This window comes from Malassezia pachydermatis, assembly GCF_001278385.1.
Source record: "Malassezia pachydermatis strain CBS 1879 chromosome Unknown scaffold3, whole genome shotgun sequence".
Taxonomy (NCBI): domain Eukaryota; kingdom Fungi; phylum Basidiomycota; class Malasseziomycetes; order Malasseziales; family Malasseziaceae; genus Malassezia; species Malassezia pachydermatis.
Window position 1 is genome coordinate 146,741 of NW_017253140.1, and position 23,811 is coordinate 170,551.

The following is a 23,811-nucleotide window of genomic DNA, read 5'->3' on the forward strand; positions in this document are numbered from 1 at the left end:
CGGAAACGCTCGAGCCCCGCGTCGTTTCGTTCCCTACGCCGTAGTTACAGCGTACGTAGCATGGTAAGTGAGGCGCATGGGAATGGATCGTTCGCACTCAGCACGAGCATCTGGCGCTCATGCGCTACGTAGCCCTTGATACGCCCTTGCGCAATTTGCGTCGCAATCAGCCATTCGGCGCCGAGCGCATCGTCCGCCGCGCCGATCCATTGCAAGGCCTGTGCCATCGGTGCGAGACGCAAACGTGTCCCGCCGCCCTCGTGGCGCCATACGCGCCGAAGGAGGCGCGTAATGCATACAGCACGTACACGCTCCAGCGCGAGGAACACGCCAAGACGGACAAAGGGACGCTCGTACGCTGCATCGGACAGAGTTTGGTCGAGCGTACGTACGTCGCCACGTCGGCATGCTTCAAGTACATGCGCATAGAGCGCCTCTAAGCGCGGGAATGGCGCAAGAAGCTGAGCGTTCGGTCGTTGGCCATGCAATAATCGGACAGGGATGAGGTACAGCAAAATGCGTCTAAAGTTGTTAGTCATGCCCATACATACTCGCGCAATGTTGGTGCTGTGTGCGGCGTCTGCATCAGCGCCAACGTAAGGGCCTCGTCAGCCTTGGTATACTCTTCGTCCATAAACGCCAAGCGGCCTTGGTAGTACAGAAATGGGACAACGTCCACAGCAGCATACGCAGACAGCGGCGGCAAATCGCCGGCGTCCAGCGCACGTACAATATTCTTACACAGCGAGATGGATTTGAGCGCAAAGTACGTGCCAAACACCAAATTGACCATCGCATAAGTGCCCCACTTTTTGCTTTCATGCAGAACTGGGTGCCGGTCGGCCACACACGCAGAAAAGCCACGGTTCAGCGTACGTGCACACGCCTCCAAATGCGCCTGGGCTCGGCGTGTGCCTGGCGGGGCCGCCGCATTCGCTGCCTCGTCTGCTCGCTTGGCGACCCACCGCACGTCCAGCATGAGGGCACGAAGAAGCGGGAGGGCCCATCGGCCCGGCGCTAGCACGAGGAAATGACGGAGAAACACACTGGGGTCAGATACCCTGTACGTACCTAGCGGCGGCTTGCAGCGCCTCAAACGCTTGGTGCCAGGCCTCTGAAGGTGCCTGCCGCTTCGATGCATGTCCAAACAACAAGGCGCCACATCGCACATACGACACCGTCATGTCAGACCACGGTGATGGGAGGGCGACACGAGTCAGCACGGCTTTCACGACGCGTTCTGACGGATCGGCGATCGTAGCCAGCGCACGCCGCGTAGATTTCGTATGCAGAGAGAAGAGACGCGCAAGGACATCACCATCCTGTCGTTCCACGCCCAGGGCAATCGCCTGCGCCCAATCTGCTACGCTCATCGTGCGGCCCAGACGTTCGTCGTGCGCGATGCGAGGCGTTCCTCCACTGCGTCGCAGCACACTCGCACGCACGTATAGTCACCTTCGGCCGACAGCACCAGTCGCGCTGCTGCAGCCCTGCGTGCAGTCAGGGAGGCCGCGAACTGACTCCAGCGCGTAGAGCTCGGAGCTTGGCAGGAGGCATGACGCGCGACGCACGTACGATCCGTGCGCCGTTTCTGGCGGCACTCGCCCTCATAGGCACGTTGCTCGTATGGCACCTCGTGGGCCTGGTATTATTCACGAGTGGCTTCTTACTGCAGCGTGTCGAGCTCACACGCACGTCGTCTTGTACGACGCCGCCCAGCGCGACGTGGTCGATCCCTACGCCGCCACGTGGTGCCGTGGAAGGCCAGGCGGAGGCGTTGCGGGCCTGGGATGCGGCACTCACAGACGCGCAAGAGTGCACACTGCCTCCGCGATTCCGTCGTGCCGTGGTATGGATTGTCGATGCGCTCCGCTACGACTTCCTTGCGCAGGCCACGCCAGGCACGTCGCCTGCGCCGGACGCCTACATGCACAACATCCTACAGACGCCCTTCCAGGTGACGCAGCATCAGCCACGAAGTTCGTTCCTCGCGCACTTTGTCGCTCATCCGCCGACTACGACCTTGCAGCGTCTTAAAGGGCTCACGACCGGCTCGCTGCCTACCTTTATAGAGGCTGGCGCAAACTTTGGCGGAGCTGGTCGCGTGCAGGAAGATACGTGGATTGCTCAAGTCCGTGGGCACCCTGCTGCGAAGAACCTGTCGTTTGTGGGCGACGATACCTGGCAAATGGTCTTTGCCGATCTCTTTGACGAAGTCGTGCCCTACTCGTCGTTCAACGTCGAAGACCTCGATACGGTCGACGCGGGTGTGCAGGCCCACTTCCAGGAACGCTTGCAACGTGATGACTGGACGTTGCTGATCGCGCATTCTCTGGGCGTTGATCATGTCGGACACCGTTTCGGGCCTTCGCATGCTCGCATGCCGCCTAAACTCTCGCAAATGGATGACATGGTCCAAATGGTCCTGAATACATTACAAGACGATACGCTCTTTGTGCTACTAGGAGACCATGGTATGGACGCTACAGGTGATCATGGCGGCGACTCGGAGTTGGAGATTGGCAGTGCATTGTGGATGCATGCGAACAAGCCGTTTGAAGCTACGGCCTCACGATGGTCGCGGCCTGCCAAGATGAACGACCTGACACTTGATCCAGATGTGCAGACGTTGCTAAGCATCGGTACGCCGACGCCGTCGTTCCAGCCTTTCTCCACGTTGCCTCTCGCGCCTTTCGAGCATGGACATCGCTCGCTGCCACAAATCGATCTCGTGCCGACCATGTCGCTGCTCATGGGTGTCCCTATCCCCTTCAACAATCTCGGCGCGATTATCCCCGAAATATTCACGTCACAGGCGTCGCCTCTCGGCGCATCCGACTCGCGCCTCTTGCGTGCACTGCGCATCAATGCACGCCAAGTCAAGACGTACTTGGACGAATATGTGCAGCATGCCACAGATCTGCAGCCGTTCGCGCATGAATGGGCCAACGCATGGGCGACGGCTTTGCAGGCCGAGGCGGCCTTTGCCACGCACCCTTCCGCCGACACGGCGCAGGCCGCGGCCGGGGCGTACCTGCTATTCATCCGCCTGGCGCTGGACCGTGCGCAGAGCGTGTGGGCGACATTTGAGTACGCCCGCATTGCCCTAGGTCTCGCTGTGTTGTTCACCGCTTGGATCGTTACGTGGCAGTGGTGGCGCGCGAGTACTGTCGAGGCCACCGTGGCATTGGCGCGACGCGCGACGCGCGGATGCGTCCGTGGCAGTGCTGTCGGTGTGCCGCTCGGCCTCGTGGCACGTTATGTCGTAGGCGTATCATGGCTCGAGGGCGTGGCCGCGTGCACGGCGCTTGCGACGATCGTGGCTACTTGCTTCACACGCTCGGCGGTGCAAGTGCCATGCACAACGCCGCGTGTCTCGACGATTGTAGCATGCCTCGTCCTGGGTGTGCATGCCATGCTCTTTGCAAGCAACAGCTTTACCATGTGGGAAGACCGCATTACATTGGCCTTGGTCGCTGCGATCCTCCTTGTACGTGCTATTCAGGGCTTGGGCGCGCCTCTACCGCGCTGGCAGCAACGCATGCCGCTGCTAGCCCTGGGCGCCCTCATCCTGCTGCGTGTAGCCGGCATGAGCCGCGTATGTCGTGAAGAGCAAGCGCCCTATTGCCAGCCGTCGTTCTACGCACGATCAACGTCGACCATGTTTGCGGACAACCCAGCCTACGCCCTCTCAGGCCCAGCGACCAACAGCAAGTACGCAATTGGCATGGCCTACCTCGTCGCCTTTGGTACAGCCGACGCGTTGCGTCGCTTGCTTATGCCGAGCCAGGCGCACTTGGGAAGTAGCGCCACGTTGTTGCAATGGTTCATCCGACCTGCGATGCTGGGAGCGGCCGGCTACTGGCTGGCAGACTGGGTCCAAGGCTGGGAACAGTGGGACGATGCGACGCGGGACTCATTCTTTACCCTCAAGGTTTGGGTCGCACGGCTCGTGTTTTTGGTGCTTGGTGGTGGTATGGTCTACTGGGTCCTTTCGCCCCTAAGTTTATCGGTGCTGCGCGAGCCAAGTGCCAACGGTGGACAGCCGCGTGTCATGATTTTGGGCTTCGGCAATACGTTCGGCAGTGCGTTCCTCGGCGCTTTGACGATCGTTTACGCGTGGCTGTTCCTGGTATCGCAACCTATGGGCCAATTGGCTCTAACAGCCTGTCTTGTGAGTCTCGTGCTCCTCGCCGAGCTGGGCGATCATGAACGTGATGCGCAAGTGCTGCTGAATGCGAAGGTGAAAGAAGCATCTTCCCAGACCGAGGCACAACCACAAGCGGAGGCCCCATCGAACGAGTCCGCTGCGAAACCGACACGGCAAGCGCCTACCCTGCTGGAAGTCGCTTGCATTATGTTGCTGGGCTTTGTCGCCTTCTTCGCGACAGGGCATCAGGCCACGCTCAGTGCTATCCAGTGGCGTGTAGCCTTTGTCGGTATGCGCTCGGTGACGTATCCGTGGTCGCCGCTGTTTGTCACGCTCAATGCCTTTGGGCCATTGGCGTTCTTGCCCGTGCTGGGTGTCGCGCTATTGACGCTGTGGAACATGGCACCGCATCGTGTCACGGCAGATGCGCCGCATCCAATTCCGATGCGCTTGATTAAAGAGGTCCTTCATGGCCTGCTAGGAGCACTGGCGTACATGAGCACGCTCAGCCTTTCCACGGCAGTCTGGGCCCTCTTTTTCCGTCGGCATCTGATGCTCTTCAAGATCTGGGTACCACGTTTCATGACAGCGGCGTTAGGTCTTTTCTGTGCCGATCTCAGTGCCTTGCTAGCGATCGGTTGCGTATGGATCCTTGCGCGCCACGTCCACAAGGTCTTTGGCACGACATTTACATAGCGCATTTATAGAGATGGAGCAAAAAAGGGGTCCATTTGGCCCTCCACAACGATCCTAAAAATTCCTCGTCGCCTCTTCTCGTCACGTCGCGTTGTGTGACGATGAGTGAAGCTGCTACGCCGATTGTGAAGCGTTTGCACATCTCAGGCCTAACACCTACGTTCTCGAAAGAGGCCCTACAAGATCGATTATCGTCGTACGGCGAAGTGCTGGCATTGGATGGCTGTGATGACGATTTTTGTACCCAAGTGGGTGTGCGACGAACCTATGCATTCGCCACGCTACGTGCGACGCCTGCCCAGATCGCGCGGTGTATGAATACACTGAGTGGTGCGATTTGGAAAGGTGCCAAGCTCCGGGTTGGTGAGGCCAAGCCGGTATGGCATGAACGACTGGCTATGGAGCGGGCCAAGACAGCCAAAGACGATCCACAAGCGCGGGCGCTCCTGCATCGGAAAAAATGGCTTCGCAAGCGTCCATGGATCGGCATGGAGGCGTATGACATGTCTCCCATCACACCAGAACGGGTAGCCGATGGCGAATGGGGCTGGAAGCGCACGCCAACAGGTCACCTCGTCCGCCCTATGCATATGCGCCTGACACACCCTATTCCTCGGCCTATGGACAGCGAGCGGCCGCCGTCGCGATCCCATACAGTTCGACGTGCGCCGCGTGTGACCATTGATCCCACGCGGTACACACGTGAACACCTCACAGGCTCCATGCTGGATGCGTTGCCCGATGCCGTGGATCACTGGCGATGGGTCTGGGACGACGAGGCAGCACAATGGCTAGCGTACGACACTTCGGGCGCCTGTGTCGCAACGGAGGTAGGGCCGCGTGCACGCGCTGTCCCTACCGAAGTGCAAGACGAGGACAAAGATGCTTGGCCTGTGGAGATCGAGCCATGTCCTTCTGCGCCCGAGAATGTGGACGAGCTCCCAGATACCCTATTTGAGCAGCAGGACGATGTACCAGATACCCTCTTTGATGAGACGCAACCTGCTACAGGCCATGCCGCATCTACGGCAGGGCATTGGTGGGACGAGGACGAATCTATGCCCCAGGACCACCTTCCTACCTCGACACAGGCACGCAAGACGGCTGTCCTTGACGACTCTGACTTTTCCGATGGGTATGAAGAAACAGAGCACACGACGCCAGCCCCTTCGGGCCACGCGGAGCATGCACGCGCGATGCATTTGCTGCAAGGGCTCTTTGGTGCTGATGTGCAGGACACTTCGTCTGCGCCAGCGGCGCCTACGACTAGCCCTGACACAATGCATCATGAGGAAGAGGACGAAGACGATGACGAGGCCATCCGTGCCTTGGCATCGACCCAGGCCGTCTCGCCTGAATCTCCCTCCCCTATGGCCTCGGCCGCTGCCCCTGAGGTGCCTGCTGTGCCGGCGTCTGCACCTGTTCAGGAGACCGTGCAGATGGACAGCTTGAAGGACATGTTCCAGCCGACCGAAGAAGAAGGCACTTTTACTCTCTTTGGGCACTTGGACGAAGAGGACTTGGATCTCGATATGCAAATGGACGATGTCGTGACCGGTGGTGAGGCGCCCGTCTCTACGCCTGTGGCTCCTATCTCTGTGCCTATGTCTACCACGTCGCTTCCGCCTATGACAACACCATGGTCCATGTCCTCCTCGACTCTTCTACCTACTCTTTTCCAACGTGGTTCTGCGCCGTTCTGGAAAGTCGATACGGACCAAGAGATCGAGCAGCGATGGCTCGATCGTCGTGGCGAAATGACACAGACGTACCGTCGTATGCATCGCGAGGCGCTCAAGAAACGCAAGCGTCGTGTCGTGGGCTCTCGTGCCGGCGCGCAGCAAGGCGGCCATGCGCCTGCGCGTGGCGCTGTGGCTGGCTAGGCTCGCAGGCAAGCATTGGCCGACGGGGTGGAAGATCCTCCACATACTTCCATAGCTTATCATTTCCATGAGCCCACCACCGTCGCTAGACTTGGCGTGGTTTCACGCGTTGCCAGACGACCAGCTGGTCCCTATCCTGCAAGATGTGTTTGCAAGCGCACCTCTTGCCGTCCAAGTCGCGAGCGGCCGGCCGTATATCTCGATAGAGGCGCTCTGTGCCTACGCTACGAAGGCGCTGTATGCCCTCCCTCATGGCGAGATCTTCGCCTCGGTGAATGCCCATCCTGACATTGGCGCCCGTGTGGCGTCCGGGAGTCTATCAGAGAAAGAGCAGTCTACAGCCGCGACGTCAGATGCATCGACGATGCAGCAGATTCGGGCATTGTCCTCCACGTACCGTGCGCGCTTCGGCTTCACCTTTCTCATCAAAGCCGCCGGCTTATCTGGCGAGGAAATCCTTGCTGCACTGGAGCGCCGCCTCGAGAACGACCGCGCGACCGAGGAACGTCATGCGATGGAGAATCTCGCAGCCATCAATGCGCTGCGTCTGCACGGTATAGGTACGACTTCATAGTGTCTCCTCTTTCGGCCGAGACCCCGCACGCGAACGTGACCGGCCCCCGGTGCTCAGACGTCGTGCAGGGACGTTGAGCGGCGGCGGTGGGACCTGTTCCGTTTCCATCCACCACTACCACACTATGCTTGCACTTCGTGCTGGTCTTCGTGCTGTTGCTCCCCGTGCTGCTGTCCCGATGCAGGGCCGTGCGATGCTTTCGACATCGCTGCCGCGTCTCTCGCCCGTGGCCGATGCGGCGTCGTCGTACTCGTGCATTCAGGTGAGCGATCCGGCGGCGGGTGTGCGCCTGGTGACGCTGAACCGTCCCAAGGCGTTGAACGCGCTGAACTCGGAGCTGTTCCACGAGCTGAACGATGCTGCTGCGAAGGCCGATGAGGACCCGAGCATCGGTGCGATTGTCATCACTGGCAGTGAGAAGGCGTTTGCGGCGGGTGCGGATATCAAGGAGATGCGTGACATGACGTACGCCCAGGCGTACAAGACCAACTTTTTGGGCCACTGGTCGAAGCTGACGCAGGTCCGCAAGCCGATCATTGCCGCAGTGAATGGCTACGCGCTGGGCGGCGGCTGTGAGTTGGCGATGATGACCGACATTATCCTTGCGTCGCCCACAGCGGTGTTTGGCCAGCCGGAGATCAACCTCGGTGTGATCCCGGGTGCCGGTGGTACGCAGCGCCTTACGCATGCCATCGGCAAGAGCCGCACGATGGAGATCGTGCTGACAGGCAGCAACCTGACCGCCGACGAGGCGGAGAAGGCCGGCCTGATTGCGCGTGTGGTGCGCGAGGGCAGCGTCGTGGACGAGGCTGTGAAGGTCGCTGGCAAGATCGCCAAGAAGAGCCAGATTGCTATCCAGGCCGCGAAGGAGGGCGTCAATGCCGGTACGTATATGGCTATGAGTAGCTAGCTAACGACAGCGTTCGATCTCCCGCTCAACGAAGGTCTGCGTCTGGAGCGTCGTCTGTTCCAGTCGCTCTTCTCGACGCACGACCAGAAGGAGGGTATGACCGCGTTCACGGAGAAGCGCAAACCGTCGTTCAAGAACGAGTAAGGCCATGTCCTCGCTTATAGATTACCGATAGTACTCGTCGTCGTCCTCGTCGTCGTCATCGAGCGCCTCCACATCGTCAAACGCGACGCTGGTATCGTTGGGATCGTCCTTTGCCGGCGGCATGTCCTCGTCGTCGTCCGAGTCCACGGTGTACGTCGGCCGCTTACGTGCTGCTGCGCGACTGCTGGTCGTGCGGCGTGGTGGGAGCGGCTCGCTTTCTACCGCCGCGGCACTGTCCACCAGAAGCAGCTCGTCGTCCTCGTCCAGCTCGGCCTTGGCCTTGCCGCGGCTCCGAGCCGTCGTAGCTTTCGCGCGTGGCTTCGCAGGTGCCTTCGCACGCGCCTTGGGAGCGGGCTTCGCCGTCTCCGGTGCTTCGCTGGGCGCCGTAGCCCGTGCGACTTTGGGCGGCGGCAGACTCAGCTCATCGTCGCCGTCGTCTGGCCGTTCATGCTTGGTGGGCGGTAGCGGCATCGGCGTCGGCATCGGCGTCGACTCCTTCTTCGGCCCAGGCGCTTTCTTCACAGGCGACGCGCTTTCCTCCTTGGTCTTATGCTTCACAGGCGCACGACGTTTCTTCGGCTGCACAGCGACGCTCTTCGTCGTCAGCTGCGCCTTGCGCTCGTCTTCAGCGAGGATCGCTTCCCATTCCTCAAGGAACGCCGTCAAGTCCTCGTCCCACAAGTTCTGCGGCGAGCGGCCCAGCAGCACTTTTAACTGCGCCTCCGTCTCATCGCGCTCTTTCAGCAGGCGATCCACACGCTCCTTGGTCAACGAGTAAATCGACATGCTCAGCAGGTAGTCAAAGTCGGTCGTGCCACCCACATCGGCCTCCGCTTGCTCTTCCGCATCCGGCGGCGACTCTTCCACCTGGTCCGTGACACTCTTCGTCTTGGCCACCGTCTTGGGGAACGCCTGGAACTGCAGCGCACGAAGCTCGTCGACCACGGCCGCCTTCTTCTTGTTCGACACACGCAGCTCGTCGGCAATGATCATACTCACGAAACGCGCCTGATTCGATAGGCGATCGTACACTTGCTTCAGCTGATCCACCAGGTGCTCCTTCCGGCGCTGGTAGTAGCCCAGACGCAAGAAGTAAAAGTCGTCCAGAATCTCCTGCGGCGTCGCGTACTTCTTAATCTTGCCTTCCGGGTTGAAAAGGACCATATTGCCCGTGCTAAACACCGACGACAGCTTGAAGAACGCATCAGGGCCGACCCGCTCCAGCTCTTCTTGGCCATGCGCATTGAGCTCGACCACGAAGTGCACCGTCGTATCGGTATGGTACTCTTTGTACTCACGTATCGTCGATGGCGCCTTGTCGCTGCCCACGACACGTTCCTCCAGCCATTCCTTGTACGTAGACGTCCACACACGCACAGGCAGCTCCGTGATTTCCCACGTACGCTCGTCCACCTGCGTCGCACGGCCCATCACGCGGAATCGGTCCGGCGAGGTCTGCTCAATCGTACCGGTAAATCCACGGTACCACGGCTGCATCGGCACATACTCTTCCCCGACCATGCGTCGACGCAGGTTCGCCACGACATCGCGCGGGTTGTAGTTCGGGACAAACGTACTCCAGCCCGTACCAATACCCTCCGCTCCATTCAAAAGCACTTGCGGGACGACAGGCACGTACCATTCCGGCTCAATACTCTGGCCATCGTCGTCCAAGTAGTTCAGCAACGCATCATCTTTCGGATGGAAAAGCTTGCGTGTAATACGTGGCACCGCCGTGAAAATGTAACGCGCACTGGCGGCATCCTTACCGCCCATACTACGCGTACCAAACTGACCATTCGGCGAGAGAAGGTTCACGTTGTTGCTACCACAATAGTCCTGCGCCAACCCGACAATCGTCATGACCAGACTCTGGTCGCCATGGTGGTACGCCGTGTGTTCCGAGACGTAACCTTGCAGCTGCTGCACCTTGATTTCCGTCTTCAAATTGCGCTTGAAACATCCATACAGCACTTTGCGCTGACCCGGCTTGAGACCATCCACCATACTGGGAATCGAGCGAATGTTGTCCGCCATCGAGAACAGAATCAACTCCTTGTTGATAAAGTCAGAAATGGGGATCTGGCGGATCCGGTGGTCCAAGTACGTGCCAGGTACGAACTGCCGCAGCCACTCCTTTCGGTCGTCCGCCTTCTTCTTGTTAAAGGCCAAGTCGACCAAGTCGCGATCACCAGCCCGCGTCGTCTCAAACGCCAAAAGGTGCGTGTCCATATCACGGAAATACTTCTTCATGTCCTCGGCCGTGGACGTACCCAAACCCTTGTAGTACTTGATCGTCCAGCCACGCCCACCATCGCTGCTCTCCTTCCACTGTTCGTACTCAGGGATGGTAAAAAATGCTTTCACCTCGCGGCCCTTCGTCGCCTTGATAATCGGCGTGATAAACTCCACCAAGAAGTTGGGAATCTGCAGGAGCGAAGGGTAAAAGTGGTCCAGGAAATTGATAATAAGTCCCTTGATGTGCGAGCCATCGAAATCCTGGTCCGTCATAATCATCAAACTGCCATATCGCAAACCATCCACAGACGAATACACTTTGCCATGCTGCAGACCGAGAATCTCTTTGATGTTCTTGATCTCCGTGTTCTTCATAATCTGATCATGCGAGGCTTCTCGCACATTCAACAGCTTACCACGCAGTGGGAACACACCGTAGGCATCACGACCGACCTCACTCAAGCCAGAGACAGCAAGCGCCTTAGCCGAGTCACCCTCTGTAAGAATCAACGTGCATTCGCCACTGCGTTTCGTGCCGGCCCAGTTCGCATCTTCCAGCTTCATCACAGATACACGCGTGCGTTTGCGTCCATCCGTCTGCTGCAGCTGGCGGTCCTGATGGAACTGCGCAATCGACTGCACATTGTCAATCACGCCCGACCTGAGCACTTTGCGCGCAAAGTCGTCCGGCATCGTCCATTTTGAGCCGAAGGAAGAAGGTTTCAGCGTCATTGTTTCCTTGGTCTGGCTATCAAATGTCGGGTTGACAATCTGACAGTTGACAAAGATCCATAGCTGCTGACGCACCTGATTCGACTTCACCGACGCGCTCTTTTTGCCTTTCGAGACGTGCTCCAGAATGCGGTTCACGATTTGCGCCTCGACATGGTCCACATGCTTACCACCCTTCGTCGTAGCAATGTTGTTGACAAAACTCACTTGGCGTGCTGTGCCGTCCGACACGGCAAATCCGACTTCCCACACACGCCCACGATCCTCTTGCGAGTCGTACACAATCGTAGGGCGAGGCATAGCTGGTTGGCCCTCAGTGCCCTCCTCACTTTCACCTTTGGGCACACCACTGATCTCCTGGATCGCTTGCACATACATCTCGACGTACTGCTTAAAGTTGCGGATCTTTAGACGCTCGCCATTCAGGTACACTTTGATGCCACGCACCGTACCAGCCATATCATAAACACGCTTCATCAATAGCGCTTCAGTGTCGGCATCAATCGAGTCCATATGGAACAACGCCAAGTCCGGCTTGAACGTGATGCACGTATACTCTTCTTTGCGTGAGTTCTTCGTGATTTTTGGCTTGTCTTTTTTGTGCATGTGCTCACTGAACACTTGCTTGTACTTCAGCTCACGCTGCTTATCGGCCGTCTCAACAATAAACTCCGTCGAGTAAATGTTGGTCAGCTTAGCACCGAAACCATTACGACCACCCGTGATCTTGTCTTCATCATCGTCATAGTTGGACGATGTGAGCAGGTTACCGAAAATCAGCTCAGGAATGTACACTTGCTCTTTCTCGTGCACCTCAATAGGAATACCCTGGCCATTGTTCCATACAGAAATGGAGCCAGCTTCCTTATCGATCGTGACTTTGAGGCAATCCATGGTAGGATCGCGCACTTTGTTGTCAGCCGCATTCACCAAGATCTCATCAAAAACCTTGTAGAAGCCAGGCACATAGGTCGTATCACGGTACGCCATACGTTCCTTCACCGCGTCGTACACCCACATCGTCTCTGTTCGCTTCTCCACACTGCCAATATACGTATCAGGTCGCTTGAGCACATGCTCAAGCTGGCTCAGCTTCTGGTACGTCTCCGACGCCGTCTTAGGCGCCGAGCGTGCACCTGACGTTTCTGCCATGCTTCGAAACGTCGAGGGACACGTTGTACAAACTCGAAAGAAAAACGAAGAGGAAAGGAGAGGTCGTGCAGCTGCGTGCAGCACGGCCCAGCGCTGGAGCACCACGCGCATACAATAAACACTTGACGCGACATGTCGCGTGGGATGCGTCGCCGCTCCTCGCTGTCATCACGTGATCCCGAGAGGGGCTGTCCGTTCGCACGCACGCACGCACGCGCTCGCCGGCGGCGTGGCTGCATCGAGCGAGCGCTCCTCCCCAAATCTTACGGCCATGAGTGACGATGCAGCGGCTGCCGCTGCTGCTGCTAAGCGCGAGGCGCGCAAGCGAAAAATTCTAGAGCGAGGAGGTGACCGCCTTTCGCGTATTACCCATACGGGGCGTGGTAAGGATTACGAGGGCTTGGAATCGACGCCCGTCAAGACAATGCCGACTGTCGAAACCACCCACACCAGCAGCGATGTTGCTGTTTCTGAGCCACAACCAGTACGTCTTCCCAGCGAGATTATAGGCACCAAGGCTCCTGCGTCTGTGGCACCTTCGCCGGCTCTCGCTGAGGGCGATCCTGCAGACCCCATTGCACAGATGCTAGCCTCACTCCAACAAGGATCCGAGGGCGGCGGCATGCCCAACGACCCGATGGCAATGCTACAGCAGCTCATGAGTGCGACAAAGAGTCAGGCTGGTATGCCTCCGCAAGTGCCGGGCATGTCGCTGGCCGAGTCGGCGCGCATGGAACGGACGATGCGCCGAGTTCGCCTATGGCAAGCGACGCTTGTCTTCCTCTTCGCATTCTACATTGTATTTTCGTCGATCTTCTCGCATGCGACTCACCCTGGTATTACGGGCCGTACTTTGCCCACTGATGCAAGCCATGGGTTTGCGCGCGATACCTTCTTCCGCCAATGGGCCTCGTTGGCGCGCAAATATACTCCGATGAGCGAATGGCTCAGTGCTGACGACCCCAGTGTCTTCCCCTGGGGTGCTCTGCGTACGCCCATGGACTCCATGCGTCCGTACATTGGCGATGCGGTTGTGGATGGAGAGTGGCCTGCCTGGCCTGTCTTCTGGGTCTTCGCCTCGATGGAGATTGGTCTTCAGGGCATTCGTCTGGCCATGCTTCAGCGCCGTCCTGCTGCCCTACCTGGGCGTCTCAGCACGATCGCGTCTATGTATGCGCCAGCGCCGCTCCGATCTATCCTCCCGCTGGGCGCCTCCTTGCTTTCTCTTCTCAGCTCGCTCGTGGACGATCTATGCATTCTGCTCTTTGCCATTGGTTTAGGTGTCCTATTTTGTCATGTATGGGCGCCAACAGCGTAAATAGTGATCAACGTAGTTACAGACTCCATACTTTGATGCGGCTATCACGTCCACCTGTTACAGCGTAGCGGTCCATGTACCGCAGACGTTCGACGGGTGCCGTGTGTCCGTTGGTCAGGAGCTTTGCGTGCTTTTCGCTGGTGCGGTTGTACACGTCCGCTGCGCACGCGCCGACTGCCGACACAATCTTGCGTGAATCAAACTGCAGAGCTGTCACAGGGTGCTCAAAGGACAGCGTCTCGCACACGTGGCCTGTCCGCAAATCCCACAACTAGGCTGTCAGTCCCTGCTCTCGATGACGTACACGAATCGTTTTGTCCAACGAGCCCGAGATAAGGTACGTCTCGTCAAATTGCACACATGTGATCGGGGCTGTGTGGCCTAGCAAGGTGCGATGCGCCTGTCCCGTGCGTACTGCGTGTAAGTCTGTTTCCATACGTACAATCCCACAATCGCACGCCTCCATCTCCCGAGCCACTGGCCAAGGCATACCCCCAGAACTGGACGCCGCCCACAAAGTCGGTATACATTTCCCAGCTGCCATCCTCATAGGGCGGCTGTGGGTAGGAGAAGGGGCCAGAGAACTGCGCAGTAACGTGCAGTGGGTCCAAAAGGGGCGCTGTGCCTTCATTTGGTGCACGGAAATCCACACTCGTGCTGGGGTTCGTCATTGCCCACAAAATATCCATAGTGGTCACACATTGACCCGTTTCCAGATCCCACTGCCGCAATGTCTTATCAGCAGCGCCTGTCACTAGCGTTTGCTCGTCGTAAAAGAGCGCCGTAATGCCACGGCTATGTCCTTCCAATGTACGCACGCATGGGTCTTCCGCGACAACACTCTCGCCATCCATACGTGCTTGACATGCACTTTCAAACGCATCTACATGCCGCAGGTCCCACACGCGAAGCGTACTGTCCATCGAGCCCGTAACACAGAGCTCATCTTCCACCTGCAAGCATTTGACCATGTCTGGTGTTAGTTCACGATGACAACATACCTGTATGCCCACGAAGCCGTCCCACATCTTCTCCGGTAGACAAGTCCCAGACACGCACCGCGTCGTCGACGGCCGCTGACACCAAGGTGCCATAGGGTTCCGAAAAGTCCAGCGCAGTAACAGGTCCTGTCTGCAAGTCCAGTGTCATGAAAGCCACTTCGGACGGTAGCTCGTCATGTTCATTCGGCAAAAACACAGGTCCTTTCCATCGCCGACTTGAGCCTGTCGGCAGCACGGTCGACGCATCCAAGCCACGCCCGCCTGGCATGGCACGTCGACGCCGTTGTAGCTCGAGCAATTCGCTTAGTCCTTGCACTGGATGTCAGTCGCGTCGCCACGTACACTCATCTTCCAACTCCAGCTCCTCTTCACGTACACTCAATAGTTTCTGCTGCAGTTGCGCCTTGGTAGCTTCCAGGGCTGCAATTTTCGCGTCAACATTCACGATTTCGGAGTTGTACAGAGCACGTCGGATTTCTAGGTGCCGCATTTCCTCTTGCACTTCTTGGTCCTGGACCTCGAGTTCCTCGAGCGAGAGAAGGTGCTGATCCTTGTCACGCCGTTTCACTTTGGCAGTCGCACGAAGCTTGCGCCGTCGCACCTTATTTATAGAGGCCTGTGGTACCGTAGCCTCATAGCCACGCAACAGAGATACAGGTACATCGTCTTCCATGGTTTCCCCATCCAACAGATCTGTATCCAACGACATATCCAGGTCTTCATTCGCATGCTCCAAAATACGCTGGCTTTCCTCTAGGACACCGATATCCATAGACGTCATCGGTGTGCGTTCTTTGCCATTCTCACTTCGACTATTCTTACCAAGGCCTGAGAATTGAAGAATGGAGCTGCTAATTCGCGCCAACGAACGCGCAGGGTTGTCCATAGAGAAGCGAGGAGCAAGGAGCAACGTTGCGCGCTGTAGTGGAAATGGGTCTCGTGCGGTTGAAAGTTGACCTGCCTGAAGACTTACACGAGCGAGGGCATTGACCATCGCTGGTGTCATTAGATGCGGCGCCATTTCTGAGAGCAGCCGATTGGTATCCGCTTGAGCAGCCCGCGTATCCATTCCTATGGAAGACGCGGTCTTCCGCAAATAGGAAGGCGCAGATGTCGCCGGCTTGGTCGGCGACGATGTCGACGACGACGACGGCGGCGGCACTGCAGTCATGGCCAGCCCAACGCGAAGGTTTGAGAGTCTCGTGCGTGCATAACGCGGGGGCGTCACCGCTGGCCTCAGGATCAGTCACGTCACGTGACACCTCTGTCAACCGCGTGGTCGCTCCTCTTCTTGCGATTCCCTCCAGCCTTATGCCGTCTGCTCGCGAGCTAGCGACTGTGCTCGAATTCCTCCAGACGGGCGCTGCATCGCGCCGTCTGCCTGGGGTAAAGTCACTGCAGTTTCGTGTCCCCAAAAAGTTTAGCGACCGACGCGATTGGTATGTATAGTGCGACATTCTGACACCAGGACATTGATGCGCCGCGAACTCCCTCGCTTGGTGTACGCGAATCCTGCCCTGCAAGTGGATGTGGAACATCCGAACGATGAGCCACCCAGCATGCAAGTTCAATTTTGTATGTATACACGCGACCTAACCCACCTAGCGAATATGCCTGCCCGCACCATTGTGTTTGGTGAAAAAAACGCGTCGGATATCGTACGTGAGCTGATGACGATGGCCCAATTCACAGAGAAGCCTGCCTCGTCATAATACCTGTTCTCTTGGCTCTGTACCACGCATCTGACACTTTATGGATCGTTTGATAGTATGTAATAAAGAATGACTATCGGCTGGAAACGACGCCGGCCATTTAGACCAGGGTATGAGTAAGTACGGTAGGCAGCGGTGTATTACAGATCCGACGTAGCGGTACGCCCCCCGCCCAGCTCTTCACGTCGCGTGCGTGCTCGGTCCGCTTCTTCGTTGCGCCACACCGTTCTACGCGCAATGTCATTGTCTGCATGTCGCAGTAGACGACTCATCGCATCCACCACCGTCTGCGTGTGGCTGCTTTCTGAGCCGCTCTCCGCTCCACTTGTCAGAGCACGTACAATGCAAGCACGGTCAACGGTAGGCGCAATGCGCCGGTTGGTCGAGAGCATCTGCTTGGCTGCTGCACGCTTGGCACTGGGCGACAGCCGCTTGGCGGGAGGTGCAGCCGCACTGGTGCGAGAGCTTGTTTTGGTGTAGGAAGACGACATGCTTCCACCGCCCATTTCGGCATGCATACGAATGAGGCCTTGTACTTCCAAACGTTCCAGTACATCCAGCAACTCCGAATTGCCAAGTGGCGACACAAAAGCAGCGTCCTGTTGCAGCATGCCTGCGTAGGCCATTTCCAAGTCGGACAGCAACACGCCGCCATCTCCGCGCGTTGCTTCCTTGGAAAGACCTGATGCAGCCTGCTGCTGGAGAATGACCCATGCAAGGAGCAGCAGCTTGGCATGGACGCCCAGCGACCGAATTCGCGCCATTTGTGCGTTGCCTGTCATGTGCGCCAACACACGAAGAATGTGCGTGGGTGTCACACAAGGCTGCCCTCCCTTGGTAAGCTGATCGCTTTCCGCCAGCTCTAGCGCTTGACGACACGCATCCAGTGCACGCCGGATATCGCCCGAGGTGGCCGTGAGCTTGCGGGACAAGAGCTGGAGAGCTGGTTTCGATACAAGCTCAGGCGTCATATGAAGTCGCGATGTGAGCAACTCACACACTTGGTCGGCCTGTAGCGGTGCGAAATGCAGCATGGACGGAGGGATACCTTTGCTGCGCAGCAGAGGGACAAATCGTTCTGTCAAGTCCAACGAGTTGGCAATCCCAATCAGTGCGACAGGCGCATAGTTTTGCAGCTGCTTCGGCAGGCAGAACAAGCGATGCAGTAGCGCTTGGTGGGCCTGCGAGTGCAGCAGCAGATCCATCTCATCGATCACGATGACCAGTGGCTTGGGCGGTACGCTTGTCTGAGGCCATGTGGTCTCATCCGTAAGACTTTCAACACCCAGGGCGTGCGCCCACTGCGCCTCAATGTGCTGCGGGTGAGAGAGACCGACGCAGTTGATATAAACATGACTTGCATCGACGAGTTCTCGTACCACGTCGCGAACCAGCATAGTTTTGCCTGTGCCAGGCATACCGGAAATATAGAGACAATGGGAGTCATGCTGCCCGGCCCAGCATGCTTGTAAAAACGAGTGAAGTTGAGCGCGTTCTTGCTGACGACCGACGATCGCGCCATTTTCACGCAGCGCAGCTCGCGCTTGCGCATACACGCTTTTGGGTTTGGTGGGCGTCATAGGTGGGGAGATTAGCGACTCGTCCCATTCTACTTTCGCACGTTTCGTGCCAGGGGTATCAGACTGGTGGTGTAGGGACGGCGGCGGCGTAGGTAAGGAGCGTTTTTTGGGGGTAGTAGGAGGACGTGGAAGCAGTGGTACAGACGTTGCATTGGAACGTACAGCCCTGGTAGCCTCACTCGCTCGCTGACGGTGCCGTGTTCGCATAGCAATCGATTCCCAACTTCGCTGCGTCTCTGCCTCTTGGACCAGTACAGATTCGCTGACCTGGCGGATTGGCGCAATATTTTCCTTATTCTCGTCAGGCTGCGTCGCGGCAGGCGCCGACGCGCAAGAGCCTGGTGGATTCGGGGTAGGGTCGTGCGGCTCACGATCCTTGCACGCCACCTGTGACCTAGGCATCGCCGCCGACGATGTCGTGGCTTCCTCGCTACCAGCTGCCTCCACGACATGGGTCTTCGAACGAGCAGACTTGCACAGCTTAAGCGTGTCCTTGTTATGTTCTGGGAGAGGTATATGGGTATGGGACCGTAGTTGCATGGCCATGGTGGCACAAGCAGGTAAGAGGGTAACTCAACGTGGTCTAAGGCAAGCTGAACAGCACGATGAATGCACTCCTATTTACGCGCTTGTATCATTTTTCGCGTGCCTGCAATTGCCAGCGCTCGCGCATAGGGGCATTCCTGGACTGGCCTGTCGCCACGTGGCTATGCGCACCGACGCGCGCCTGGCTTCAAGGCCAATATGGGCTCGCACCTAGCGGCCAGGGCCCCCACAGGCCACTTCCTCCACACAAGTCAGGGGGGGGGCTATGTTGTCAACTATACCCACCGCGATACTGCGGCCGAAAGGCACGGTCTTGGCGTGAGCGCGAGGCGTCGCGCGAGGAAGCCGATCGTTTCAGCGATGGTCGTGATCGATGGCGACCGCGTGGTGAGTCAGCATCCGATAGAAACGTCTCGTTATGCCGTAGTTTTTCTCGTCGTACAAACCAGTCCTGCTCGTCCCCACCCTGCATATCCTCCAGCAGAGAAGGACGGCTTGGTGCCACGTCACTACTCCGCCGTTTCGAGCGTGGGACTGTCTGCGAAGCTGCGCCACGAACAGACAACGTCTTGCTACGCGGCGCAAAGGGTCCTGTGTTCGCACCGATTTCGCTAAACGGCGATGGGTCCCCGGTAGGTCGCGTGGGGTTTGTACGCCGCAAGAAGCAGTCATCACCCCAGTGGTGCGATTTCGCTGCACAGTTGTAGCAGTACCGCACCGCCGAATCCCAATCACGAGGCGGCGTGGCTTCACTATCGCTGTCGTCCGACGCATCGCTGTCACTGCTGTCACTAGGCCCTACCTCCTCGCTCGACTCAACCAGAGCCACAGCCCATCCACTCTTCCGTTTCTTCCGGCGCTGTTCCAGCGCATTTTTGCGCGCTTCTCTTCGCTGTTCATGGCGCCATAGCTTGGCACGCGCTTGGTCATAGTCCGACTGAGTGCGATAGGTATATATGCGCCAGAGCGTATGACAAGTCGTCTCAGGATGGCCAGGCTGCCCACATCGCTCACAATACCGGGCACGACTGGGACCTACGCGAGGCATTGGGCAGTCCTGCATGGGTAAGTCGATCGTCTCCTATCACGCACCTTGCTGCGATGACCTACGGCACCGCATCGGAAACAACTTGTACCGAGAGGGCAATCCCGCATCGCATGCTCATCAATGGCACCACACGCAAGACACTAACGTCAGGACAGAAGCCATACGTACCTGTTTATAAGGACACTTTTTCTTTTCATGCCCTGCTTCGCCACATACAGGACAAATTCCTTTGCGTTTCCGCTCATCATTGGCTTCCGCTTCATAATACCTTGTACCTTGTGCATCCAGTTGATCGTAATCACCGTCACGGTCTTGCACTGGCGCAGGCTCTGCGTCAGCGTCAGTGACAAACGCAACGTGACCTGGCAAATCTAGGCCAGTTTCATCCGCCGTTGTCTCGTCTACCGGCGGCGTGCTCGCGGCCATGGACAAATCGGTAGGTATATCTGCACTTTGCGTATCAAGCACGAAGCTAGCATCTACGCCTTGCGCTGATTTGCTGCCTTTGCTCTTTTTCTTCCCCATAGCGAGAGGGCGTACGACCACCACCAACGCGACGGTGGCTTTTTCGAAAGTGGAGGTGCAAAAAATTGGCCCCGAACACGTCTTCAGGCCTTTCTCTGCTCAGCGCTCGTCATCCTGCGAGCCTGATCGGTTGCGTATGCAAAGCGTAGGTTCTACACTATTATGCCATAGGGCGTGCACTGCACCTATACATCGATACGGTGCATATGTCTTACTCGTATGAAAGGGAATGCAAGCTATCTACAGCAAGTCTAGCCTGTCAGTCTTTGTGGCATGTTTGCATATGTTCTGTCGATACGCAATGGCCATAGTCGCATAAAGATGAAAGAGCGACCAACACGGCGTAGTCTACGGAGGCCATTGATGCCAACGTCGTATACTCTGTTCCAGCCACATGATGGGCTGGCTGGCTGGCTGCATGTCCCAGGCAAGGCGTATGTATCCCTGTCGCCGACTGCGAGGGCCCTTATGCGGTACGACGTCATTATTTGTAGGTGGGCCAGCGACGTCGTCGTGATGACATCGGGGCCTGCATGATTGCCTTACCTCATTTCGTTCCGTGCCACGAGGCGTTACTGGGTAGGTCTGCACGGGCCACGAGGTTTCGGAAAATGCGCCGTCGGAGGTACACAACTAGGGCTTGGAGGCACAATTTTGGCAGTTCCTTATCTCCTTCCATCATGAGGCTTAGTGAATACTTGGTTGAGCGCCTCGCCCAGCTGGGCGCAAAGCACATCTTCGGCTGCCCAGGTGACTACAACATGCAGTTCCTGGACGTCATTGATGACGACAAGCGTGTGCAGTGGATCGGCTGTGCCAACGAGCTGAATGCGGCGTACGCTTGCGATGGCTACACCCGTGCCACGGGTGAAATCAGTGTCTTGGTCACCACCTATGGTGTGGGTGAGCTTTCGGCAGCGAACGGTGTGGCTGGTATGTTTGCAGAGAGCCTCCCGGTGATTCACATCGTCGGTATGCCTACGACCGAATCGCACTCGAGCCACCGCCAAATGCACCACACGCTCGATGCCAACCTGTATGACAACTACTACAAGATGGCTCGGTACATCTCCGTGGACGCAGCCATGATCGGCTGGACACGTCAGGACTGGCAGAACGCTGCGCCGACGATCGATCGCGTGCTCACGTCGCTGGTGCAGGAGCGTCGCCCTGTGTACCTGAGTGTGCCATTGGACCTGTTTGAGCTCGAGGTGCCCTCGGAGGAGCTCAAGAACCCAATCCCGACCTCGCGTCCCCAGCCGAACCAAGAGCAGCTGGAGTACGTCGTGAAGGTCGCGACGAACCACTTTAACGAGGCCAAGCGTCCTCTGGTGTTGGTCGACTACTGCGTCGGTCGTTCGCGTGCAATGTCCGTGGTGGACGAGTTTGTGAAGCAAACAGGTCTACCTGTCGCGGTTGCGCCGATGGGCAAGAGTCTGTTCCCGGAGGACGATGATCATTTCCTGGGCGTGTACCTCGGCGGCACGTCGCACAAGAACCTCAAGGACTTTGTCGACACAGTGGATCTGTTGATCATTATCGGTGGTCTGCCTAGTGATATGAACACAGGCCGCTTCTCTTACTCGACTCCGGCGTGCAATGTGATCAACTTTCACACCAATACGACGTCGATTGGCTACTCGGAGTTCAGAAAGATCGGTATGCACGAAGTACTTCCACGTCTCGGTCCGCTCCTGGCTAAGGACAAGGCCATGCGCCTAAGCTACACACAGGAAGTGAAGAAACAAGTGCAGGACCCGCCACAACAGCTGCCATCCAGTGACTCGCCGGTGATCCACGACTACTTGTGGGACCGCATCGGCTCGTTCCTGCGTGCCGGAGACCACATGGTCGTAGAAGTCGGTTCGTCGACCTATGGCGCTGTGTTCTCACACATTCCTCGCCATGCTCGTTTCCACGAGCAGATTGCGTACGGCTCGATCGGCTGGAGTGTTGGTGCGACGCTTGGTGTCTCTATGGGTGTCGAGCAGCACGGCGGTCGCTGCATTACGTTTGTTGGTGACGGCAGTCTGATGATGTCTGTCCAGGAGATCGCGACAATGATGCGATACGGCGCCAAGCCCATTATCTTTGTCTTGAACAACGACGGCTACGAGATTGAGCGTGTGATTCACGGCCCAGACCGTGAATACAACAACATTGCATCGGTCGACTTTAGCTTGATGCTCGACTTTTTCAACCGCGACCGCAAGGTGCGCAGCAACGTCCCCGACATGTCCGAGGAGGTCACGAAGCAGCGTGAGGAGAGCCACAAGCATGACCAGGCTGTCCAGAAGCGCTACCATGCCGTGCGCACTTGTGGCGAGTTGGACCAGCTGCTGAGCAGCGACGCGTTCCGCAACGAGGATGCGATCCACGTCGTTGAGCTGTTCATGCCACGTGGCAATGCTCCCGATCTGCTCGAGACCATTATGGGCCAGAAAAAGTAACGAATCACCCTGTAGACCTCTATGAATCGTCTTCTTTGTCCGCTGGCACAGGCACCATCGGCATACTGAGAATGCCAGTGCCCATATCGTGCCGAATTTTGAAGATATCGCGAGCCGTGAGCATCGCTTCAATAGGAAGGGTATGGAACAGGAGGGCCTCCTTTTCGTCCTCAACACGCGCACTGCATCCCAGCAAAGGTGCATTGCAGCTCGAGTGTCCCAGTCCACGCGGCGAGCCTATCGAAGGACCGGCTGCATTGCACATGCATACAAAGCACTCGTTTTCCATCGCACGCGATACACACACAGCGTCTTTCGTTAGCCGTTTTGCTACGTACCCAGACACGCCGCCTCACAGTTCTTATTCCAGGCAAGGGCACGAGGTCCAGAATCGTCAGCATACCAACACGTGGGCGCAAACACCACATCCGGGCCGGCAAAGCGGTCCTTCTCATCCAGGTCGGACGAAAAACGACCTGGCGCTGACAACAGACGTCGGAACGATTCAGGGAACATGAGGTCCCACTGTGGTGAGTCTGGTAGATACGTACACACATCAACATCGAGGCACGCAGCTTGAGCCCACGCTTGGTCTTGAACAGAAATAGGGGCGGGTAGTCTTTCGCAGGATGCGACTCGTCTGTGGCATTCGAGAGAATCGCACGCTCGGCATGCCACAGATGGCGCTTGGTATACGAGCCTCGAATCCGACCGCGGTAGTCGATAAAGTACGTGATGTTGTACAGCTGCTGTGTCGGGTCGTCATCATGCAATACGACAGCCGAGCCTGTAACAATCGCAATCTCGTTGGTCCGCGCCATATCCTGAATAATAGCAAGCCAGTCTGGGTCCTCTTCCTTGCTGTTGATCGGATCGTGCCAGCGCACCTGATGCCATGCCTCGTGCGAAGAACCGGTAAGGAAGTACTCTGGAAACACAATCACGTCAGCGCCCTGCTTCGCCGCTATCTCCGTGAGCTCACGCATACGCGGCAGGATGGCGCGCACATCTCCCTTTCCCAGCTCGTTCGGGGTGACTTGCGCTAGCACTACATGCAGCTGCATACGTTTCTCTTCCGCCTTCTCGGCATGCTGGAACGAGCCCAATATACGAATGCTCATATTGTAGACCCACAATCGGAACACTAACCTG

The 23,811-nt window shown here is 57.6% G+C and overlaps 13 protein-coding genes across 13 annotated transcripts; 7 read left to right on the top strand and 6 right to left on the bottom strand.

Annotated features, from left to right (window-relative positions):
• Positions 1 to 44: 44 nt before the first annotated feature.
• Positions 45 to 1,373, bottom strand: Malapachy_0675 (csn12-cop9 signalosome subunit; the record flags this gene model as incomplete). The annotated part of the gene is made up of 3 exons (XM_018135190.1): positions 45 to 522; positions 552 to 1,046; positions 1,072 to 1,373. The coding sequence occupies 3 exons, from the start codon at positions 1,371 to 1,373 to the stop codon at positions 45 to 47; spliced, it is 1,275 nt and encodes a 424-aa protein (XP_017992171.1).
• A 182-nt stretch (positions 1,374 to 1,555) lies between these two features.
• Malapachy_0682 (gpi13-protein involved in glycosylphosphatidylinositol biosynthesis) lies at positions 1,556 to 4,846 on the top strand (the record flags this gene model as incomplete). The annotated part of the gene is made up of 1 exon (XM_018135197.1): positions 1,556 to 4,846. The coding sequence occupies one exon, from the start codon at positions 1,556 to 1,558 to the stop codon at positions 4,844 to 4,846; it is 3,291 nt and encodes a 1,096-aa protein (XP_017992115.1).
• Positions 4,847 to 4,947: 101 nt separating this feature from the next.
• On the top strand, positions 4,948 to 6,729 carry Malapachy_0686 (hypothetical protein; the record flags this gene model as incomplete). The annotated part of the gene is made up of 1 exon (XM_018135201.1): positions 4,948 to 6,729. One exon carries the CDS (start codon positions 4,948 to 4,950, stop codon positions 6,727 to 6,729), a length of 1,782 nt encoding a protein of 593 aa, XP_017992119.1.
• Positions 6,730 to 6,796: 67 nt separating this feature from the next.
• On the top strand, positions 6,797 to 7,303 carry Malapachy_0694 (hypothetical protein; the record flags this gene model as incomplete). Its single annotated transcript, XM_018135209.1, has 1 exon — positions 6,797 to 7,303. One exon carries the CDS (start codon positions 6,797 to 6,799, stop codon positions 7,301 to 7,303), a length of 507 nt encoding a protein of 168 aa, XP_017992716.1.
• Positions 7,304 to 7,427: 124 nt separating this feature from the next.
• Malapachy_0662 (enoyl- hydratase) lies at positions 7,428 to 8,357 on the top strand (the record flags this gene model as incomplete). Its single annotated transcript, XM_018135177.1, has 2 exons — positions 7,428 to 8,187; positions 8,224 to 8,357. The coding sequence occupies 2 exons, from the start codon at positions 7,428 to 7,430 to the stop codon at positions 8,355 to 8,357; spliced, it is 894 nt and encodes a 297-aa protein (XP_017992224.1).
• Positions 8,358 to 8,378: 21 nt separating this feature from the next.
• On the bottom strand, positions 8,379 to 12,479 carry Malapachy_0671 (dna topoisomerase ii; the record flags this gene model as incomplete). The annotated part of the gene is made up of 1 exon (XM_018135186.1): positions 8,379 to 12,479. The coding sequence occupies one exon, from the start codon at positions 12,477 to 12,479 to the stop codon at positions 8,379 to 8,381; it is 4,101 nt and encodes a 1,366-aa protein (XP_017992175.1).
• A 271-nt stretch (positions 12,480 to 12,750) lies between these two features.
• On the top strand, positions 12,751 to 13,797 carry Malapachy_0692 (hypothetical protein; the record flags this gene model as incomplete). The annotated part of the gene is made up of 1 exon (XM_018135207.1): positions 12,751 to 13,797. The coding sequence occupies one exon, from the start codon at positions 12,751 to 12,753 to the stop codon at positions 13,795 to 13,797; it is 1,047 nt and encodes a 348-aa protein (XP_017992722.1).
• Positions 13,798 to 13,813: 16 nt separating this feature from the next.
• Malapachy_0677 (caf4-ccr4 associated factor) lies at positions 13,814 to 15,969 on the bottom strand (the record flags this gene model as incomplete). The annotated part of the gene is made up of 5 exons (XM_018135192.1): positions 13,814 to 14,068; positions 14,102 to 14,211; positions 14,240 to 14,770; positions 14,799 to 15,113; positions 15,141 to 15,969. 5 exons carry the CDS (start codon positions 15,967 to 15,969, stop codon positions 13,814 to 13,816), a joined length of 2,040 nt encoding a protein of 679 aa, XP_017992169.1.
• Positions 15,970 to 16,109: 140 nt separating this feature from the next.
• Malapachy_0695 (hypothetical protein) lies at positions 16,110 to 16,510 on the top strand (the record flags this gene model as incomplete). Its single annotated transcript, XM_018135210.1, has 3 exons — positions 16,110 to 16,237; positions 16,267 to 16,373; positions 16,404 to 16,510. 3 exons carry the CDS (start codon positions 16,110 to 16,112, stop codon positions 16,508 to 16,510), a joined length of 342 nt encoding a protein of 113 aa, XP_017992717.1.
• A 140-nt stretch (positions 16,511 to 16,650) lies between these two features.
• On the bottom strand, positions 16,651 to 18,636 carry Malapachy_0700 (cell division control protein; the record flags this gene model as incomplete). Its single annotated transcript, XM_018135215.1, has 1 exon — positions 16,651 to 18,636. One exon carries the CDS (start codon positions 18,634 to 18,636, stop codon positions 16,651 to 16,653), a length of 1,986 nt encoding a protein of 661 aa, XP_017992511.1.
• Positions 18,637 to 18,907: 271 nt separating this feature from the next.
• Malapachy_0701 (mrna-nucleus export-related protein) lies at positions 18,908 to 20,209 on the bottom strand (the record flags this gene model as incomplete). The annotated part of the gene is made up of 3 exons (XM_018135216.1): positions 18,908 to 19,693; positions 19,729 to 19,824; positions 19,853 to 20,209. The coding sequence occupies 3 exons, from the start codon at positions 20,207 to 20,209 to the stop codon at positions 18,908 to 18,910; spliced, it is 1,239 nt and encodes a 412-aa protein (XP_017992512.1).
• A 680-nt stretch (positions 20,210 to 20,889) lies between these two features.
• Malapachy_0687 (pyruvate decarboxylase) lies at positions 20,890 to 22,659 on the top strand (the record flags this gene model as incomplete). Its single annotated transcript, XM_018135202.1, has 1 exon — positions 20,890 to 22,659. One exon carries the CDS (start codon positions 20,890 to 20,892, stop codon positions 22,657 to 22,659), a length of 1,770 nt encoding a protein of 589 aa, XP_017992118.1.
• A 19-nt stretch (positions 22,660 to 22,678) lies between these two features.
• On the bottom strand, positions 22,679 to 23,780 carry Malapachy_0703 (carbon-nitrogen hydrolase; the record flags this gene model as incomplete). Its single annotated transcript, XM_018135218.1, has 3 exons — positions 22,679 to 22,971; positions 22,998 to 23,184; positions 23,211 to 23,780. The coding sequence occupies 3 exons, from the start codon at positions 23,778 to 23,780 to the stop codon at positions 22,679 to 22,681; spliced, it is 1,050 nt and encodes a 349-aa protein (XP_017992510.1).
• Between the last annotated feature and the right edge of the window lie 31 nt (positions 23,781 to 23,811).